A 16495-nucleotide genomic window follows, 5' to 3' on the forward strand; every position below is an offset into this window, starting at 1 on the left:
TTGGAAATTGTGAATTTATTTTTGTTCGTAGCTTGGAATTTACCTGGATAAATCAAAATCATTTGGTTATATTGAAATTCCATAGTTTTCTAAGGACGGGAAAGAAAATAATGATTACATCTAAAGGTTTAGTGTTACCAATTAAATTATCCGATGTGATTAAATTATCACATGTGTAAAATATTTCAAAACTTATTGGAATCTATTCGGATTTTCAAGAATTTCCTGGAAATTTTCAAATATTTCACCTAAATTTAAATCGTTAAATCTGATTTTATTGATCGCTTTGCCTAGAATATAGCTGTCCGAAATTTAATCATTAGTTTCATCATAGATTTCATCGTTTTTGAAAGTAATTATTATTTGTGAATTCAATTATAAGATGACGATTGCGGTAGCTTTCAACGAAAACAACTGGGATTTTGTCCAAATATTTGTAAACTCTTTCAAATTTGTGCTTTTTGTAATTTTTCTTTATACTCATATAAAATAGTTTATAAAGTATGACCATTCTTTTGCCGAAAATAAAGCAACACAATTACACTTATAGACATTCTATACACATGCTCATTTAGAAATTTATTATTTTCTTGTGCTTGCAATTTTTTAGAGTTCAATCCTACAGTTCCCAGTTTATAGATTTTACTGCACTGGTGTTTGTTAACTATATTCAATAAATAGCAAATATACTTAAAAAACACACCAAATTCACACAGGTACAAAATAGTAAAGCTCAAAGTGCATTAAATTGTTGTTTTCGTCAAATAAACAAATATTATGCAGACATATTTAAAACAAATAGTTTTATGCTATACGTCTATTTACTCGTAGTAGTAATACATATATATATACCGACAAAACTAATTAACTCACAAACAAAGGCGATAAATAGTAAGATTAAATAAAGTACCCACACATATAGTATGTATATCAGAGAAATCACAGACAGAAGATAAAGTAGCTTGACTAATAGAGATCGTCTTAGTGTTAACACATTTTTGTAGTGCAGAACATTTCAGATTATTAATGAGTATACCCAAAAACGTGAAAGGACCAAACCTAGAAAAATGTGGTACTCGTATCTTTGCCTCGCGGAATTTACATATTTCACAGCACAAGTACTATGCCAATCGTTTCCTACTTGAGCTTGAAGCGATTCTAGACCATTTGTTCAACGCTAGTTTTGCTAGTTCTGTAAATAAGTCCTTCAATATTTTCGGCAGTCCTTCAATGGCTGACCAACGAGTTTTAAAATGCCTTTAGATTAGGTTAGATCGTAGAACTGATCCCCGCTCTAAAAGTGACATAAGCACCCACTTGGGCACCTGTGAAAGCTGGTACTTTGTGATATTCAAAAAAAAAAAAAAACTAGAGGAAACGTTTTGGGCCTATACCAAATTTATTAAGTCGTCTAATATCAAAAGAAAGGGTCTAGGTGATTCCACCCTCCTCTTCCATAAAGCTTTGGTGATTTTCGCCCGGCAAGATATGAAACCTCACCGCATATGAGCTTATTGGGCAGTCTCCAGTCAAAATGCCTATTCTGGCGGCGGGATGAACCTTGCTTAGAGCCAGTAACATGTCTTGATACAATCTATGCTAACACAGAGACCTCTAGTTAAGCCAAATTTTCGACCAAACATAGGTATGTAGTAGTAGTTAATTAACTACCTTTAGTTGCTGAATTCGGCAACTTCTCACAACCAGAAGTATAAGTAGTTTCGCGCTTTGTTTAAATGTTTAAATTGAATATTGAGACTATTTCACAGCAGCCACAAAATTTGTAGAAATGTCGATACTCTACTAAAATCAAAAATGTTCATCTTTAAGTATGTAGATATTATTGAAAATTATAATTTTCATTGCTCCAACAAATTTCAGTAGCTTAATTGTTTGCTCTGCAACACGAGTTGTCAAATATAGGCTTAAACTTAGTTAGCAGCTTTTTTTAAATATTAGAAAAATTTACTACACACATACACAGCCATTGCGGAGCAAAAATCCAATTAATAAACAACATTTTGTATGTATATATTTTATAAAAGTTATTGTTGTTTTATACATATATAGTACATAGTTACATAGAATATTACTCGCAATACAAACTTACATATACATATACATATATATGTATATATATCGTATAAACAACCAGAATGTATTGTAGCATACTATAAGTATGTAGATTGATAGACGATTTCTATATTATAGTGCAGAGTGCTAATATTTTTGGAATAATCTTTATAGATGTGCAACTGGCGAGGCGTGGCCGAACATTATGCTGGCGTGCCTTAAGGGGAGGCCATGCGATGAAGAGGCCGACAAAGGCAACGAAACATGCGGGTCAACGCTGGCATATGCATATTTTGTATCATTTATATTCTTTTGCTCATTCCTCATGTTGAATTTATTCGTTGCCGTTATTATGGATAATTTTGATTATCTTACAAGAGACTCCAGTATATTGGGTGCCCATCATTTGGACGAGTTCGTTCGTATATGGGCTGAATATGATCCAAATGCGACGTAATTATCAATTTAATATATCTATGTGTATTTACCTTTATTTCATTTACTCACTTTGTGTACAGTTGACAACTTTTGTTCATAACACCAAACAACAAAAAAATAGTATTGATTAAACAAGCATACATTTGTTGTAAGAGTATACTTATATGTGTACGTTTATTTTACGATACTACTGTGTTTCTTCACTTTCGTTATGTTTCGTAGTTTTGAATTTTGTACCGATTCTCATTGTCATTTTCTTATTGTTCATAACTTATTTCGACTTTTTAATGTGAGTATTCCACCGCCCCTGTTGTTTTTAACTAACTAACAAACATTGCAGTTTCACATATAAGATGGCTTAAATTTTTTAGTTCAGCTGCCACATAGGTGGAAATCGATGGGTTACTCCTGTTTCTGTAAGATTATTGGTAAAAAGCGGTTTTCGAAGAATTCGGGAACACTGCCGTTAAAGCTTTTCCACCTGGAAAAGGCAATAGAAAAGTCCCAAATGTTATATTTATTACTTTCCAAGTGGGCTAAATTTCCTTTATGCGGTTATAGGTATTAAAGTGGACGCCGTATTAAAAAGTTTTGGTTCCTATACCGCTTTTACCAGTTTTTAATGCCCTAACTTATTACAAGTCACAGCCATTATGAATATATTTATTACCCCATAAGATCTACATTACCCCATAAGAAATGTTCTTTGTTTTGTTGTTAGTTGCGAGTTGATGCTTAAAGAGCATTATAGGATAAATCCAGAAGGATATTAAGCGGATCGTCCAAACTATTTGTAATGTATTAATTTGTCTAATAAAGTTTCCTAATAGATCAGCGAAATATTTTGATTACTCGAAAAATATGTTTTCCCCCGTTTCGCTGTAAAATCCTTAAAGGATAATTATTTTAGTTGAACTTCAGTAATAATTATGAACTCTATTTTGGTTTCGTTTAAATCATTATATATATGTATATAACATTTTGATTAATGTTCATAGATATTCATATCATCTCCCAAGATTACTTTTCTTTTGTTTTTTAATAGTCATGCATATTGCAGAGCTTATGCAAGCCCCAACTTTATATTAAATGATTATTACTTGTTCGTATTTGTTTCATATTGAAAAATAAGTGCAGAGACAAATGATTTTACTGTAATGTGACGTTGTGGCAAAAGAAAAATATACTTCAAGCAGGAAAATTTGAAGTATCACCCTTCACGAAATTTAATGATAATGAATATTTCTAAAACCGCTTGCTACTTTGCGTGTAGACTTACGGCTAAGTCTGTATATTTTTAAAAAAGTAATTTTTATAAATAAAATTGAGTTTCGCTAATTATATCAGGTATAAACGTGCTAATCCCTTTTTTACTGAAGCTTAACGGCTTTCGACGAAGCTTTCACCTTCTGTTTACATATGTATACACATCTCTTTGTGGAGCTTTTTAGCGCTGATGATCACAAAGCCAAAGAAATCTTATTATATATTATTGCTTATTTGCAATTATCTCGCAGTTGGCATAATTTTTATATTTTTTGTTTGTATAAATATTTATTCTTATTCAATACATTTCGCTGTTTAAATAATATCTCTTGTTATGCTTTCAAACGCTTAGTAGTCGTAAGCATCAAATGTATAGTATATATGATGTACCTTTCTGTTTTCAAGTATTTTGTAAATCTTTCGTACTTTCGTGTTGAAAATACAACGAAATTGATAATTCCAAAGAAATTAATTACTTTTCTTACTTATATGCTTTTTTACGAATTCAAAACACATCCAACCGATCCATTCAAACTGAAACTGAATTGAAAAATCACGTGAATTGAAACAAAAATAACAAATTGAAAACGAAATCGTAGTGGTAGAATACATCATACGGAAATGTATGATATGTTAAAAAATATGGATCCTCCGTTGGGGTTCGGTAACAAATGTCCCAATCGCCTCGCCTATAAGAAACTAATACGTATGAATATGCCGTTAGATGACGAAATGAGAGTACAATTTACAACGACGCTTTTTGCGTTGATACGCGAAAATTTGAGCATTAAGATGCGATCTGGTGAGTCTTCTCCACAAATGAGAGAATACAAGTTGTACTATCAAACACCACACCTCGTATATATAAATTTATTGAAAACTATTCGAAAGTTCTTATAGCCAAAGTGACTTTACGCCACCTTGTATTCTGTCAGTTAAAGCCTTTTATTTTAAATACAATTTCTAAAGAAATGTCTTCTAATAAGTTCATTACATTATTTATCGTACCTACAGCGGAGGAAATGGATCAAGCGGATATGGAACTTAGGGAAACCATAACGAATATTTGGCCTTTGCAAGCGAAGAAAATGTTAGATTTGCTTGTACCACCCATAGACCAACTGAATAAAGGAAAGTTGTCAGTTGGCAAAGTGTACGCCGGCCAATTGATATTGGAGTCGTGGCGTACGACGCGGTTCGGACAAATCGATTCTGGCATGCCGGTAAGTTGTTGCAATCAAAATTTCAATTTTAACAAGATATGTATATTTTTTATAAAATCGGTTGAAATCGAAATTCACATATCTATTATATTATATATATACGTATATAATAGTAGTTGGGACACGGGGGCATATATTAAAACATACAAATTTCGCTTAACATATGTATGTAAGTAGGAAAATGTTCAGGGCCGTTTAGCTTTAAGCGACTGTAAATATTTAGATTCGCAAAAGAAATCACAAACAAAAACTAAAAGTTTACCCAAAATTAATTAAAAACAAATGCTTACAAAAGTTTTATTTTGTATTTGTAATTTATTTCTGAAATTATTGGTTCGATTTTTCTCTAGAATTACGTTTATTTTCTTTAGGCACACAAACTATCTATTGCTCAACTCAAATAAGTTGGAGATGTGTGCTTTTTGAATACCAATTGATCGTTTGCGCCAATATACAATACATATATACTTATATACATACGTACGTGTAGTATTGGAAATTAAATATTATAACTATTTATAAATCGATTGCTGCAAGTTTTTTGTTCATGAATTTATACAAACGCTTAAGAGAGCGTTTACATTTTACGGAAGCTTTCTAAATAGAAGGAGGAAATAACCGCAGATATGGTATACACCCCTAATGTGTGGTTGTGACAAGTTCAAAAACTTGCTAATTTGTCAAGTTTGACAAGTGCTTTTTACAAATATTACATCTTTTTGGGACATGGTTGTGAAAATCAATTAGGTGATGAATTGACCCTACATGATAACTAAAACACTATAAGAGTTATGGTAAATTTAAACGTATAAATTTGGGTACAGCTCATACCACAAAGCAGAAATCAGCTGCTTTTGTTTACACAATTGATTCTTTTTATCAAGAATTCCACATAGCAAAAAGCCAAAAACCTTTTACTAGATAAAAAAAAAATCGAGAAAGCAGAACTAACGGCGCGGGTGTTGAGGCCAATGATATCAATTATCAATGCTCGATTAACTTCTGCAGCTCGAATTATTTTCTCTAGCAGCAGATTGAAGAAGTCGCAAGATAGAGAGTCGCCTTGTCTAAAACCTCGTCTAGTATCTAACGGCTCGGAGAAGTCCTTCCCGATCCTGACGGATCGGCCCCCACCGCTTTGTTGTTATTCAGATGGGTAATTGCTATTCGAACTTCTTCATGGTCGGATAATGGAACGTCTGATCCATAGTCATCGATTGGGGAATCTAGTTCACCATCTCCTGATATTATGCTTTCACTGTCATTCAGCAGGCTGGAGAAGTGTTCCCCTCTAATTTCAGTATGCTCTGGACATCAGTCACCGGATCACCTCTGGGGTTTGACAATAGTATACAGTTGTTTTGAAACCTTCTCTTAGTCGCGTTAGTTTCGTAGAATTTTTAAACATTATTCCTGTCGGCTAATTTGTCAAGCTCTTCGTACTCACGCATTTCCGCCTCTCTCGTTTTTTGTCTGCAAATGCGTCTCGATTTGCAGCAATTGATTAATAATGTTTTGAAAAAATATATTTTATTTAAACTGAACCATACTTGTATTACAAATATAAAATAAAAAACAATAAAGCAGCGATCTTTGCAATTCGAAAAGCGCTTCACGTTACCCAGCAACAATTTGATATGTACATACTGAAGTATTTTACTTAGTTTGATTTTCTGAAGTCACCAGTTGACGTTTGCCACACAATGTATATATCTTAGGTAGTGAATATATATTGAACAAAATAAATGCACAATTTTAAATTTAGTATATCAATAATCAAGGCAATTAAAACGAATTATATCTGAGTAAAAATATAAAAAAATTAAAAATATATATATTTTCGATAATTGTATAATGCAAACCATTTCTTTTCACTTACTTGTATGTAAAATGTGTAAACACATTTTAAAAATGCAGAATTGGAAGGAGGTATATACTAACATATACAAATACATCAAGAAATATGCATTTTTAGTTCAGAGTTTATAATTCCAACGCCCAACAATTTTATATTAAATATAATATTATATGTTTTTGCGTTAAACCGTTAAGAATTTTGAAATGTTTCCGTTATAAATAGTAAGGTTGGTTGTTCTTTTAACACACTTCTGCAGATAACCCAATTCTGTAGGTTTCGTTATTATTATTCCGTATGATGTATGTATGTTAATTCTGTACTTAATGACCATAGCAAAGTAATTTACTGAATATTTTTTTAAAATGCACAGTATTACAAGTAAAGTAAAAACTACCATTTGAAGAAGTACTTTATAGTTATATGTATAATATACGACCATGTTGATTTCTTGTAACTTACATGGAAACATTTCGTTAAAAAATAGTTAAGTTGACTAATTTAAGAAAATTACAATTATTTACGTGTTATAACTGAATACGTAGGTAAATATTGGGTTGTCAAAAAAGTCTTGCGGCTATACCTTATTGGAAAGCTCATTTCACGCGCTAACACGTGTTTGATTGATTGTCGTTTCTTTTAAGTCGTTCGTGAGTTATAGCGTCGCAAACATGGAGCAAAATAAAGAGAAAATACGGAATATTTTACAGTACTACTACTATAAAGGCAAAAATGCATCTCAAGCCGCCAATAAAATTTGTGCAGTTTATGGACTCGATACAGTTTCCATTTCCACCGCACAACGATGGTTTCAACGTTTTCGTTCTGGTGTAGAGGTGGTCGAAGATGCGCCACGCTCCGGAAGGCCTGTCGTCGAAAATTGCGATAAAATCGCTGAATTGGTCGAAAGAGACCGGCATATTAGCAGCCGTAGCATCGGTCAAGAGCTGGGCATGAGTCATCAAAAATTCATTTCAATTTCAATAAAAAAAAATCAATAAAAATACCGCAAGACTTTTTTGACAACCCAATATCTGTAAATATTTATCTTTCGAAAAAATTTTTGTTACAAAAACTTGTTCTTTTTTTGTTTTATTGTATGTTATTACAGTATAAATTAGAGTTTATAGTTAACCATTGAATTAATATTGAAATTGTGTTTTGTGTGTTCTTTTATCGCAAAAAATTTACATCGCGAAATCAAACGAAATCGCATTAAAAATATGACGCACCCAAATACTCCTTCCTGTATGAAAAATTTGTGCATAATATTCATCGAATTAAAAAATATATAAAATTTCGGCACAACGTTTCAAATATTCAGCGGAAAAAGCGCCACACTGATGACGAAGAACGCTTACCAAGTCCAACAGCCGACGATCAGCCGGTACATACATAGCCCAATGGTCTTTTCAAGTGCCTATGCTTTTCACCACTGACTTTACATAGAACTATGCATTTTTTAGACTCTTGTGTATATACATATGTATTCCCAATAATGAATAACTCCCGCATATATACTAAATAGCCATACTGGAAATATACCTTCTCTAAACGTTATACTTATGCTTAATAAACACTTACATACTTACCTTCCTAAACGTATGTATGCCAGCAACCTGAAAAATCGATGTCTTATGAAAATATATAAATACATATAAATAATTTCCCTTTCTTACATTTTAAATCTAAAGTGTTCTCTTTAATATAAAATATCAAAATATCTATAAATATGCATATAAATATCTTCGAATAGATTCTGCTACGCTTCATGCTTTGAACTGCTTCCTAACGAATTTCATTTATATTTTTAAACTAAGAATGCCAACAACAACATATTGAATGGTGTCCTTTTTACCAAGAAAACTTCCACCTGCATTTTGCTTGCGTACTTGTGGCGATTGTGCTCGGGCCATAATACACACACTCGTATAGTAAACACACAAATATTCAAGGAACCATTAATTTCCTTAAGTCATGTACATACCTACATATGTACATATATACAAACCTTTCTTCATTTTGTACCCTTCATAATTAACTGCATATATGGATGTATACCTAGCTCGGAAAGTGTGTTTCAACGCAAAATATTACCAAGTTCTGGAATCAGAACAAACAAAAGTTTTGTATTTTGCACACTACACAAGTTGTGCCTTACTATTTTTTTACTGAATCGGCCAAATAAAACACAACAAGTATATATACAGATATTTTGCGTTTGAAATGAAAAAATTTATTAAAGCACATTTAAATGCACATCAATAGTTATTAGATACCACGATTACAAACACAATACCTAGAATTTCTTACAAACTTTTAATGGATTCTACTTTTACTCACTATTAAATACTAACTAAATTTTTAAGTCAACTCCAACAAACTTTTAGATTTTTTTTTTATGGAAAAAGAAAAAATTTAAAATATTTTTTTAAATCTGTATATTACCTATATTATACTAAAGATTTCCTTTGCAATCTAATTTTTATATGATAATGATTCTTTATATACCTAAATTTGGGTACGAAGTCGTAACTAATCTGGAACTTTTTAGCCACCTTGCGAAAATTTTTACTCTATTCAAGATTAAAGCCGTTAAAAATATCTTACGAAAGTAAAGGTCTAAAATGATCAACTCGGTGTGCTCCTCACAACACTACGGCTTTTCTTTCGTCATTAACAAAAATAAACTATTTAAGAAGGCCAAACAGATTTCATTGGATTAAATTTTCATTACAAGAGTTATTAAATCGAATAAAGTTTTGCAAACGTTTCGTTAACTAAGCGAAGTTTTGCGATCTCCAATTGCTCTGAAAGTTCATTTTGTTTTTTGGTACTACTGTGAACTTATATAAAGGGTTTTAGCCATTTCGAGGTTCCCCTTCTTTTTTAAAGAAAAAACACAGAAACTTGAGTTTTAATGGGGAATGTCTATTATCATTCGAAAGAACATACTGTGGCATTTATTTTTTGAAGATTATCTCTTTCAAATAATGGCCGCCCCTGCGTATTAGATGGTCCATCCGTTTAAGTTTATTTTTCGATAACTCATTTGAGCATTTCGCCTGCTAACTGGCGAGTGATATGCGTGATGTTTTGCCCCAAGGCCTAAAACCGAAGTGGGATTGTCCGCATAGAATTTAGACTAGACTGGCCAATCGACCGGTACAAAACATGAAATTATCTGTTCACCGAAGTGTTCTTTCAATAAATGTTGTTTTCATACTCAATGAGCCAGAAATAGGCCTCATCGCTATACACAATTTGGCTCGAGAAAATCGGATCATATTTTTTTTTTTTCAAATATGTTCATCTTTCACTTAGAAAACTTAGCATCGTTAACTTCGGTTACATCTAAGCTGAAACACCATTCACAAATAAAAAAAATCTTTTTTTTTTACTAATAGCGGTAAAAAAGTTAAAATCTTACACAAGGCCAAAAGTGTATTTATTTGAAAATCTTCAGATATACAAACAATCTATTGCGATGTGAATTGAGGAACGATTTGTTGATTTGGACCCACAGCAAAGAATTTTGTTTAGTTGAGATTCCCTCACTCCGAAATTGTACTCATACCAAAAAACACCGAAATCCACCACGTTTCAATAACGGGTAATATAATTATCTGTTTACTTATACAGATGTAGATGCTAAAAGAGTTAAACAAAAACGAATCCTCCGCCGACCGATATCGCAACTTTACTTGTTCCTTTTAAGGGATTATGTGGGTTTTTACAGCAAAAAAGTCCCATTTCTACCAAATTTTTTATATAACTAATGAATTATTTTTTACAATTCGTGAGTACATCAAAGAGCAGCATTTGAATAATATTTGGTGAATCATCATAATTTTTAAATCTCAGCCATTGGCAGCTGGTTTTTCAGAGACTACGCCCACAAATGTGTCCTCAGCATAATAGACGAAGAATACTGCAAAATAAACGAAACGCACTGGTGATATATTTCAGTGATGGATTTTTTATGATCGTGGCTGTATATAGATTATAAACAATATATTAAAAAAAAATTTAAAAATACCTGTCTAAATAGGAATACAATTTAATTAATAATTAGTATGTTCGATTCTACCCAGAGTTCCAAAACTTTTATTATTAAATGTTGAAATTTTGTATAAAAAAGTACTTCATTTTGTTGCATCTAAACTAAGTATCTACTGTTTATTTTGCCAGTAGTCAAAAATTACACCTCACAGTTATAGTTGTGAATTTATTATTAAGTTCATTAGTAAAAATAATTTCTTTAGATATTGCTATGGTCTACATATTTTTCGAATTATTCCTAGTATACTATCATCTCTACTTATAATCGTACTATGTATGTATTCGAATACAATAACTAATACACAGGTTCGCTAATTAGTTGATTACATGTACATATAAACAATAAAAAGGCTAGATTCAAAAAATATTTATAAATGCTTACAGCAAAGTAAAAACAATTTGGCAAACGATTGGGGCTTTCAGTAATGTAAGGAATCCAGCAAAGATGTCCTATATTTATAGTTAGTTTCAATTCGAATAGTTTTCGTTTACTTTTATTATTATTTTTAACTTTAATTTACTTATGGTTGCATGTAAAAAATATTTATACTTTAATACTTTATTTTAGCATGCACTTTCTAGTTTTTGAAACTATATTCTTCTTATTGGTAACTCACATTGTTTGTCTGAAAACACTTGAAACTAGTTTAGTCCAATTTATACTTACAAAAACAGTTTTCTAGTGCTATCAGCATGTTTTTTTCTACTTTAAAATATAATCATAAATCCATAACGATAAACGAGCATTATGTAACTAGTACAAATGCATAAATAAAATTCTTTTAAACAAAGCTAAAACAGTTTTTGTAAATAAAAACAAAAATAAAATAATAAATTGCTTGCAATAGTTGAAAGAAAGTTGTGTTCCATGATTTATGTGTAAAGCACATAAAACTAGTCAGAAGATACTTTCACGTCCGACACTCATTTTATCTTTTTAGGCCTAAGCATTTATATATTTACATAAAAACAAATACTTTTAAACTATTGTTTTGAATGCAACCTAACGATTTTTCATCTTATTTACTTTCTTGATGCCTTTAATCATGAAAACAAAAAATTCAAATACTTTTCTTATTGCTACTTCACCAATTTAACGAATTCACCCACACACGTCACCACGCAAAAATCTCTTTGTATACTCGTATTACGCATCACAAAAATTCAAATTGTAAAATATGTATAAAATGCGAAAATACTTGTAAATCAACCAAACAACAACTCAACCTAAAATGCTGTCCAAATCGCATGGAATGCCACACCGCACCGCACTGTACCAAAAACACAACAAAACATTCATTTATGCTTCGGATCCATCCCGGAACTTTACGTCCTTAAATCACAAATCACAAAATAATTACACATGAATATCCATGTATTGTTCGGATAACTAAACATAATAATGATTAAATATACAAATGAATCATGGTGGCAACGTATGACCTATTTTGGTAACAATTCGCAAAACTGTTCAAAAAATATATACACAAAAATAGAAACAATCGTTCTTCAACTGCCTGCTCGATATGGCCGCACTCGATAAGGGCGGATCGCGCCAGGGTTCAATTAGCTACGAAGCGAACGGCGACGGTGGTGCCAACTCACAAACGCACTTATTAGCAAACACAAATCATCATCACCTGAACGGTGATGCCGAACACAATAGTTTGGCATCACTGGCTCGCCGGACTACAATCAAAAAACGTTCCGTTAGGTAAATTAATATTATCCAATATGTGCTTGAATAAATGTGCATTTTATTTAATTTGAAAATACAGTTCTTACTCAGACAGTCATATACATTCGCTCATTTCATCTCTCATTCATCATAAATTCCTACAATTCAGCCATTGTTTAATTAGGCCAAGTAAATTCTTTCAACAACTCTTTATACTTTCTTCATCTCTATTGCCTTAGACATCGCTTACGCGATTATAGCCGAATTTTCACACAACCCTGGGAAGGGATATTTCGCCTTCCCACTTTAGCTCACCTTCAAACGGATGTTCTTAGGTTACCCATAGGATACTTGGTCAAAGACCGGAGTGAGCTGCTTGAGCCATATGTAAAATAATCGTTTCTGGCCATTCTCAAGTTAATGGTGCTCAGAGAACTTTCCTCACATGCGTGACATTTTTCTATCCTTTTTATACTTTACACATGCAAATATATGCGACAGGTGGTTTCTAGCGCAGGTGTATACTATATGTGAAGTAGTTATTGCATATAACACAAAATCGAGAAGAAAAGAAGAAGGTTGCTCTATATTACAATCGAGATCCACATATGTATAAAGCTAGACCAGGAAGCATTTCTATCACAGAGGTCTGATGAGTTCTCAACGGTTCATCTCATATTTATTTCCAACACTGTATACACATTTGGTCTACTAGAAAATATGTATCGACGAAAAACTTACCAACAGGTAGCGCCAGAGTTTAGTTATTACAAATCCCGTTATAGAACTGGACAAATAAATAAGACCGTCGGCCAGAGATGAAAAACCTCTCGCAATTTGTAAAGATTAAATTGAAGATATATTTCCAGATGTCTGCTAAAAACAAAAGCCGCTAAATGTCTGCTATCAGACGATATTGTTGACCAATTGATTTCATTTATGTATAGTAATAGCATATATATGCACCATTTGAGGGTTTGGAGAAAGTATCGAAATCGAAATTTCTTCAATATATCATTTTATGAAGAAGAGTTTTTTATTCAAATATTAGAGTGGGCGTAGATGTGATCTGATTTTGTCAAGGCTAACTTCAATTTAAAGGATGAAACATTGACCAGGTCAATTCACTAGTACTAAATGCAAATATTACAGCTTCCGTTGCAAAGGTTTTGATATTGCGGACAACACCTTACATTTCCACAGATATTCGGCCCAAGTATTTATTTTTGCCAATTAGTCAAACAAAGAAAATATATTTCCAAATAATACCAATTAGACAAAACATATACTTACTTTGAAGAGAAAGCTCTTAATTAAGTTTTTACACACAAAAAACAGTACTCAAGTATATAAAACTTTGCCAAAGCGAAACATAAGGGTATCCATTTAGTTCTTTTCTTACTTTTTCTCAGCCTTTTGCAGAAAGTTGTAGAAACCAAACTATTTATTGACTAATAATAAATGTAAATTATTGAGAGATGAAACAACTTAAGAAATGTTTTTTTTTTGGAATATATACAGATATATTCAAAATGTAGGATTTCGAGATGTTTCTTTAACCATTACTATGAATCTCTCTAACTCCATGCATCAATAGAGGTGATTGACTCATTACTCAGTACTCATTTCACTAAGTTCATATACATACATACATAACATATTAAAACATAATAATGCATATTACACTTGGTACTAATATACGTCATATGTATTTATATGCTCAAATACATACTCTGTTTCTTTCAATTTTTTAAATAATTTCAGAAACAAAAAGGTGAATAAGTTTGACACACTTCCAGTGGTAAAAGAAATTTCAATTTTTACTAAACTATACTCGTACTGTGTATTTGGATGTATGTATGTTAAGACTAAGTGTGCCATCTACTTCTTTCTGTATATAAATATGCACATATGCGTAAAATGTACATACATATATACTTACTAAATAGGTACATATGTGCATAGGTGTAATGAAATATTTTCTTTTGTCAATTATTTACATAATCTACATACGAGTTCTTTAATACCTAGTGTACATTTGTTATCCTAATTATGTACTGAAATATATATGTATATGCATAAATACTACTTTGGCCTTAGCCGTCTAAATTGTACAAACCTGTTACATAGCCACAAGGTAAAGGTCTAACTCTTGTATATATGTTCGTACGTCGTGGAATTCTAGAATTCAATGTTGTTTTTGGATTTAAAGTAAAATTATTGCAATAACTGTCACTTTGCGATATTGGCAAAATGTGTATAAATGTGTAGAGAACGTTAATTTTCTATAAAAATATTTAAAATAGATTTATTAAGGTAAACAAGCAATCTTATGCTCATGTTAAGAGGGTGATTGTGGACTACAACTCAGTCGAAGTGTTAAAGTTCTGTATATACATACATAGGTATATTAACATGCACCATACATAGGTATATATATATATATATAACTTTGCTAAAACTTTTTACTTACATAGATTTTTTAGCGTAATCTCCGGTTAGCCAAAGCATGCTACATGTTACAATGATAAAATGTTAATTTTTATTTAGAGACTTTGTGTAAAATTAAATTGCGTTTAACGGTGAATATATTCAGTGGCGGAATTCACACAAAGTCAACGATCAAAGATTTTACAGGGTTTGTCCGGAGAGTAATAGGACTTTTTTGTTCCGCCACGACTGTACTTCGGAACGTGCACGCACAGACGCAAAGGATTAAATTCTGTATGAAACTGGGTAAATCTGCGACAGAGACGTTTGATACTGACCAAGCAGGCTTACGAGGTGTGTTCAAAAAGTATTGCGAATTTTGTGTTTTTTTCAAATATTATTTATTTATGAATATCTATTTTGTCCCCTTCATCCCCATGAGATATTATACACTTGTGCCAATGGTTTTTCCAATCTTCGAAGCACTTCAAAAAATCATTTTTTTCATCTTCTTTAGGTCCTCTTTCGATCCCGTCTTTATCTCGTCAAGAGAAGCGTAACGTCGTCCTTTCAGCCTCTTCAGTTTAGGGAACAAGAAAAAGTCACAGGAGGCCAGATCTGAGGAATACGGTGGCTGCGGCATCATTAGTGTGTTGTTTTTGGCCAAAAAGTCGCGCACAAGCAACAATGGTTATCGTGGTGCAAAAGCCAATTTTTGTTTTTCCACAAATCCGGACGTTTCTGGCGGATTGCTTCGCGCAAATTGCGCATAACTTGCAGGTAATATTCCTTATTGACCGTTCTTCCCTGTGGCAAGAACTCATGATGCACCACGCCCCTGCAATCGAAGAAAACTGTCAGTTACGATTCGTGATACTTTTTGAACACACCTCGTATATTCGACATCGATATTGCTTTAGTAAGAAGTGGTGTGTTTCGGTGGCACCAGGTCTTTTTGGACGACAGGGAAGAGGTCGCTAATAAAGACCGCAAGATTGAGCAAATCCAAAGTGAAAACGATGCTTATTGTCTTTTTTGACACCAAAGGCACCATGAATTTGTTCCTCCTGGACAAACTGTCAACGCCAAGTTTTACGTGGAAATCCTCAAGAGACTCAAACGAAGGGTCAATCGGGTCCGATAAGACATCGCAGCCGATTGGAAGATGCACCACGACAACGCCCCGTCTCACACCGCCTTTATTGTGAACAGCTATCTAACCATCCCACGCTTCCGCATCCGGCCTACAGCCCACATGTGGCCCACCCAGATGTTTTTTTTTTGTTTTCCATGCCTGAAAAGGTTGATGAAATTGAATCCAAGCAGCATGCACTTCGGCTCTCAATAGCTATTCCGTGACGCCTTCAATGCATGGAAATCGCACTTGCAGCGTTGCATCGACGCAGAAGGAGCCTATTTTGAAAATATTTAAAAAATTGTAACGATTGGTTCTATATTTTTTTTTAAATC

The 16495-nt window shown here is 32.5% G+C and overlaps 1 protein-coding gene across 21 annotated transcripts in view; it reads left to right on the plus strand.

The window, feature by feature from the left end:
- Positions 1-16495, plus strand: part of LOC105233065 (voltage-dependent calcium channel type A subunit alpha-1) — a 183804-nt gene that overhangs the window by 140001 nt on the left and 27308 nt on the right. For 11 of the 21 annotated variants that reach the window (XM_049454287.1, XM_049454295.1, XM_049454286.1 and 8 more), the window contains 5 exons: positions 2248-2526; positions 4377-4579; positions 4792-5000; positions 12414-12631; positions 14360-14396. In XM_049454287.1, coding sequence (XP_049310244.1) covers positions 2248-2526; positions 4377-4579; positions 4792-5000; positions 12414-12631; positions 14360-14396 — 946 coding nt within the window. Of the gene's footprint in view, positions 1-2247; positions 2527-4376; positions 4580-4791; positions 5001-8179; positions 8243-12413; positions 12632-14359; positions 14397-16495 lie in introns of all 21 variants that reach the window. The other 10 variants (XM_049454303.1, XM_049454306.1, XM_049454305.1 and 7 more) reach the window with 2 other exon arrangements.

Source organism: Bactrocera dorsalis, chromosome 4, assembly GCF_023373825.1.
Source record: "Bactrocera dorsalis isolate Fly_Bdor chromosome 4, ASM2337382v1, whole genome shotgun sequence".
In the NCBI taxonomy this organism is placed as follows: Eukaryota; Metazoa; Arthropoda; class Insecta; order Diptera; family Tephritidae; genus Bactrocera; species Bactrocera dorsalis.